General features: G+C 47.9%; 1 protein-coding gene across 1 annotated transcript in view; it reads left to right on the top strand.

Moving 5' to 3' along the window:
- Positions 1 to 2,793: 2,793 nt before the first annotated feature.
- Positions 2,794 to 6,608, top strand: part of sgsm3 (small G protein signaling modulator 3) — a 44,228-nt gene continuing 40,413 nt past the window's right edge. Inside the window, exons 1-3 of the mRNA XM_072442474.1 lie at positions 2,794 to 2,894; positions 3,453 to 3,538; positions 3,620 to 3,683. Of these exons, the coding sequence (XP_072298575.1) occupies positions 2,888 to 2,894; positions 3,453 to 3,538; positions 3,620 to 3,683 (157 nt within the window). The 5' untranslated portion in view covers positions 2,794 to 2,887. The remainder of the gene's footprint in view (positions 2,895 to 3,452; positions 3,539 to 3,619; positions 3,684 to 6,608) is intronic.

Raw genomic sequence — 6,608 nt, 5'->3', positions numbered from 1 at the left:
TTATTCTTTTACTGCCACTTTAGCCTCAGACTGTTTCAATGCTCTGGTGTCTTTTAAATGATCCCACAACAAATGTATATATATTTGTGGAGGAAAGTGGAAAGTGGAGTGGACTAAAGCAAGTAAGATCTTACGGTTAAGGTTCATTTGTTGCTTCAAAAGGGACTTGACCACAAACTGAACCACAATCGTGCAGAAACAGCTCTTTGGGACGTATAGAGTGCAAGAGGCTTAACACTATACCTCCCTCTTCCTCTAGCCGGGAGCTTTGTATGAGTCACCACCTCCAGCTCCCTTGGGTGGGCCGACAGCAAACAGGGAAATTGGCCGAGAGGCTGCTGACCTGAGGACTGACATGAGCAGTGTTACCAGCAGGATACCTCCTCCTATTGTCCCTTTGGGTGTGGGCGACTGTGGGCAAACACTGCACACAGAGCATGACACCTCCTTTGTTTGAACAGTTGCCTCACACTGCTGTATTCACTTGTCATTCGCGCTGTCGTTACGATGTCGTTACAGTGTAGTGTCATGCCAGGTCTTCAGTAAAAGCCTGGTGCTGTTTATAGTGATGTAGTCAGTGTTGATGCAGTAGGGGTGTTCATGCTTAACTGGTTCTAAGCGCTGAACCGAGTGAAGGCGTTTTGCTTGGTTAACTGGCACATTTAATTTTGTCTTGTTTTCTACTTGCAATTGCACAATCGCGCAACCAGATGGCGCTCGCGTGCCCTCGTACAACTGTGACGTCTCACTGTGAGGGAAACAATTTAGCTGGAAACTTCATGGATCTATTCAATTATCTGGATATGGTATCCTAGTTTAAACCTGTTGTGAGTCAGACTAGTGGCCAGTCCATTGGTACTGCAGAGAAATCAACTTTTTAATTATTTGGGTTGATTATTTTGCAAAACTTAAAACATTCCTATAATATTCCATATCAACTGGCTCAATATATTGGGTATTAATTGACAACTAGAGTCAAATACAAATGTGATGGCATTATTAAAAACAAAACCAAAGAAGGAAATTGGTAAGATTATAATTATTGTGATATTTTCTTTTTAACATTATTATATGATTTTTTGGGTCAAATAGCAATTCTATTTATTTTTTATTTTTTAATGTTCAAGGAATAGAGACAGTCAGCGATGAGACCTCTGAGGGGGAAGCGATCTGTTCATTTCTGCTGAGACTCAATTGTGACTCGACTTGTAGTAGCTGTGCCTAAAAATACATACAATATATAATCAATTGCCAAGGAGCGTCTTAAATGAGGGGAGAGGTTGTGTTTTTTACCAGACCACGCCCCCTATTGGCAAAAAAGCTATTTTTATTGGTACAAAATGAAGATCGAATGGAAAATTGGGATTGAACACTATGAGTAAGAAAAAACATTGTTAGTATTCTATGTAATTCAATGACTATTATGGTCTCACGAGGAGAGAAATGAGTGAAACATCGACAATTCTGTTGCTCACCGTTTGAAACTTTAAACATCGATGATAAATCCATTCAGAACATGGCCATCCACGGACTTTACTCCAATAGGGGAAGGTTTTTGCTACATTTGTAAATCCTCTCTAATCCGCACGCTGCTGTTAGCCACAGTCGCAGTCTCACAGCACTTGGCCTTTCTCCAACCTTCAAATTGATTTCTCATCTTTTTAAACTCTTTAATCCCCCTGGAGCTCCATCAAAGCTGCTGCTGCTGCTGCTGCTGCTGCTGCTGCTGCTGCTGTTGCTGTTTTTTTTTACAGGTTACAGTTTTGTTAGTCTTAATCTGAATTTACCGAATTTATGCTCTTTACACATCCACAGACCGATCCAGTTTTTTCCCTTTCCCCTCGAGCCATTCTAGAGGCGTCTTGTTCAAAGTAGCTATTGTAGTTCTTTATTTGATGAGTTAATTGTCTTTACTTTTTGGCTGTGATGACAAAATGGTTGTGCAGTGTGTGTTAGCGGCACCAGCCCGAGGGGGAAGCTGTGGCTGTGGAAACACGGAGGAGACGTGTTAGTCTCAACACAGCTTGTTTAATTCTCACGACCATTCAACGATATCATAATATCAATGATAAATACAATGATAAAAGGACAATAAATAAGTAAACATATACATATTTTGTAAAAGACAATAAAATAATATCCAAATGGACTCAACATGACAGATCATAAATAAGCTATAATGTGCAGATAAAAATATAGGGACGGTGTGAACTCTTCCCAAAAGTGTTTGACTGGAATCCAATTTTTTACAATTTATTTACAATTATTTAATACATTTTTAACGATTTTTCTTTTCATTTTGGTATTTCACAAAATTTAAACAATGACTTTGTTTTGACGAATCATGAATATGAGACATAAAATACTCTGGACAGTTCCTTGCATTAATACTGACTGGATCTCTGTGAAAGTATTGGTACTGAATGATTAACATCTAAATCGTTTGAAATGCAGGCTCATTAATATACACAACGTCATTGCAGTACAAGTATCGTGACTCAAAGTATCGCAATATTTAGGCGAATCGATGGAACACATCTGCTAGCTAACACTCTCTCCAAACAAGTTGTGTAATCCACGCATTTCTTGCTCATTTCGATCTTATTTCAGCAGTCTCTGGCCTGTTCTTGCCCCCGGCCGTGTGACCTTTACCCTAATGGAATATGTTTTATGTTCCAAACGGCACAGTGTCGCTTCTGTTTCACACACAGACGTTTATGAAGTCACTGAGGCTTTGGCCTGAAGCGCAGTCAAACGCTTCGTGACTAACGCTCCCTCCCGCTGCCCTCGCTTTTGTTTCCCACAGTAAGGAGTGAAGATGTCCTGTTGACGCGGCGACACAGTGGCCAGCACCGCCGACCGACCGACCGACCGACAGCCTAGCAACATGTCAGGTACGCTAGCTTGTCCGTCTGTGTGAGCGCTAAGATTGAGAGGCCTGTCGCACACGTTCAGGTTCTAGATAGACAATGATTACATGGAATAAATCTAATAGTGAAATGAGCTGTAGGCGTTTGTTTTTCTAAATGTGCAACGACACGTCAAGGAATCCATTTAGAAATAGTTAAGGCGGCGAGTCGTTTTACGTTTCTAATCACAGTAAGATGAATTGCCGTGTTGATTTATTCGAGCCTCCTCCCTTCTGCGTTTCTGTGCTTTATGAGCGGGTTAAATACGACACAGAGGTCAGACGAGCTTCTAACGAGGCGACGCCATGGCGACGGCTATTGTTGCACACGAGGAACAGATGGGTGGAAATGTCAAATGGACCACGCTTCGCTGTATGAGCCCCAATTAAAAATCAACTCATCAAGTCCAATGTCACCCATGTCTCATTCATTGTTTTTATCATTTTCTCATTTGTGATTGATTTGTTTGTTTTTATTGTTCATTTTTAATCGATTCCCAGTGTTTTGTTTGTTCTAATGTATCTCCTGGTCTTTGTCCTTCAGGCACGTACACCCCGGCCCCCGGAGGGCCCTTCTCCGCTCTGACCCCCAGCATGTGGCCACAGGAGATTTTAGCCAAATACCACCAGGTCAGGAGGGTTTATGGATCATATGATGAATTAAATCAAAGCTGTTTCTGTTTTGATGAAACTCTGTCTTATTTTGAACAGAAGGAGCGTTCGGAGCAGCCTGAGGTCCAGTACGATGAGTTTGGCTTCAGAGTGGACATTGAAGGTAACGACACGTCTCACTGTTGTGCAGAGGCTGAACTCGCGCATTTCACTCAACATTTAGCTTTTTTTTATTCCATTGAAACATCTTTTTAAATCACTGTTTTAAACCCCACGATCTTATTTCACATGTTTGGAACAGGACTAAACCAGGTCTACGTCAGGTCTACGTCAGGTCTACGTCAGGTCTACGTCAGGTCCACATCAGGTCTACGTCAGGTCTACGTTAGGTCCACGTCAGGTCTACGTCAGGTCCACGTCAGGTCCACGTCAGGTCCACGTCAGGTCTACGTCAGGTCTACGTCAGGTCTACGTTAGGTCCACATCAGGTCTACGTCAGGTCTACGTCAGGTCTACGTTAGGTCCACGTCAGGTCTACGTCAGGTCCACGTCAGGTCTACGTTAGGTCTACGTCAGGTCCACATCAGGTCTACGTCAGGTCTACGTCAGGTCTACGTTAGGTCCACGTCAGGTCTACGTCAGGTCCACGTCAGGTCTACGTTAGGTCCACGTCAGGTCTACGTAAGGTCCACGTCAGGTCTACGTCAGGTCCACGTCAGGTCTACGTTAGGTCCACGTCAGGTCTACGTCAGGTCCACGTCAGGTCTACGTTAGGTCCACGCCAGGTCCACGTCAGGTCCACGTCAGGTCTACGTCAGGTCTACGTCAGGTCCACGTCAGGTCTACGTCAGGTCTACGTCAGGTCCACGTCAGGACTACGTCAGGTCTACGTCAGGTCCACGTCAGGTCTACGCCAGGACTACGTCAGGTCTACGTCAGGTCTACGTCAGGTCCACGTCAGGTCTACGTCAGGTCTACGTCAGGTCCACGTCAGGTCCACGTCAGGTCCACGTCAGGTCCACGTCAGGTCCACGTCAGGTCTACGTTAGGTCCACGTCAGGGTCTACGTCAGGTCTACGTCAGGTCCACGTCAGGTCTACGTCAGGTCTACGTCAGGTCTACGTTAGGTCCACGTCAGGTCTACGTCAGGTCCACGTCAGGTCTACGTTAGGTCCACGTCAGGTCTACGTCAGGTCCACGTCAGGTCTACGTCAGGTCTACGTCAGGTCTACGTCAGGTCTACGTCAGGTCTACGTCAGGTCCACGTTAGGTCCACGTCAGGTCTACGTCAGGTCCACGTCAGGTCCACGTCAGGTCTACGTCAGGTCTACGTCAGGTCCACGTCAGGTCTACGTCAGGTCTACGTCAGGTCTACGTCAGGTCCACGTTAGGTCCACGTCAGGTCTACGTCAGGTCTACGTCAGGTCTACGTTAGGTCCACGTCAGGTCTACGTCAGGTCTACGTTAGGTCCACGTCAGGTCTACGTCAGGTCTACGTCAGGTCTACGTTAGGTCCACGTCAGGTCTACGTTAGGTCCACGTCAGGTCTACGTAAGGTCCACGTCAGGTCTACGTCAGGTCCACGTCAGGTCTACGTTAGGTCCACGTCAGGTCTACGTCAGGTCCACGTCAGGTCCACGTCAGGTCCATGTCAGGTCTACGTCAGGTCTACGTCAGGTCCACGTCAGGTCTACGTCAGGTCCACGTCAGGTCTACGTTAGGTCCACGTCAGGTCTACGTCAGGTCTACGTCAGGTCCACGTCAGGTCTACGTCAGGTCTACGTCAGGTCTACGTCAGGTCTACGTTAGGTCCACGTCAGGTCTACGTCAGGTCCACGTCAGGTCTACGTTAGGTCCACGTCAGGTCTACGTCAGGTCCACGTCAGGTCCACGTCAGGTCTACGTCAGGTCTACGTCAGGTCCACATCAGGTCTACGTCAGGTCTACGTCAGGTCCACGTTAGGTCCACGTCAGGTCTACGTCAGGTCCACGTCAGGTCCATGTCAGGTCTACGTCAGGTCTACGTCAGGTCTACGTCAGGTCCACGTCAGGTCTACGTCAGGTCCACGTTAGGTCCACGTCAGGTCTACGTCAGGTCTACGTCAGGTCTACGTTAGGTCCACGTCAGGTCTACGTCAGGTCTACGTTAGGTCCACGTCAGGTCTACGTCAGGTCTACGTCAGGTCTACGTCAGGTCTACGTTAGGTCCACGTCAGGTCTACGTTAGGTCCACGTCAGGTCTACGTCAGGTCCACGTCAGGTCTACGTCAGGTCCACGTCAGGTCTACGTCAGGTCTACGTCAGGTCCACGTCAGGTCTACGTCAGGTCTACGTCAGGTCCACGTCAGGTCTACGTTAGGTCTACGTCAGGTCTACGTCAGGTCCACGTCAGGTCTACGTCAGGTCTACGTCAGGTCCACGTCAGGTCTACGTCAGGTCTACGTCAGGTCTACGTCAGGTCCACGTCAGGTCTACGTCAGGTCCACGTCAGGTCTACGTCAGGTCCACGTCAGGTCTACGTCAGGTCCACGTCAGGTCTACGTCAGGTCCACGTCAGGTCCATGTCAGGTCTACGTCAGGTCTACGTCAGGTCCACGTCAGGTCTACGTCAGGTCTACGTCAGGTCCACGTTAGGTCCACGTCAGGTCTACGTCAGGTCCACGCAGGTCTACGTCAGGTCCACGTTAGGTCCACGTCAGGTCTACGTCAGGTCTACGTCAGGTCCACGTCAGGTCTACGTCAGGTCTATGTTAGGTCCACGCCAGGTCCACGTCAGGTCCACGTCAGGTCTACGTCAGGTCTACGTCAGGTCTACGTCAGGTCCACGTCAGGACTACGTCAGGTCTACGTCAGGTCCACGTCAGGTCTACGCCAGGACTACGTCAGGTCTACGTCAGGTCCACGTCAGGTCCACGTCAGGTCTACGTCAGGTCCACGTCAGGTCCACGTCAGGTCTACGTCAGGTCTACGTCAGGTCCACGTCAGGTCCACGTCAGGTCCACGTCAGGTCCACGTCAGGTCTACATTAGGTCCACGTCAGGTCTACGTCAGGTCTACGTCAGGTCCACGTCAGGTCTACGTCAGGTCT

This window comes from Eucyclogobius newberryi, unplaced genomic scaffold (assembly GCF_026437365.1).
Source record: "Eucyclogobius newberryi isolate DKJ021-1_F unplaced genomic scaffold, fEucNew1.0.hap1 SCAF_13, whole genome shotgun sequence".
In the NCBI taxonomy this organism is placed as follows: domain Eukaryota; kingdom Metazoa; phylum Chordata; class Actinopteri; order Gobiiformes; family Gobiidae; genus Eucyclogobius; species Eucyclogobius newberryi.
This window is presented reverse-complemented; position numbering and strand designations above follow the sequence as displayed.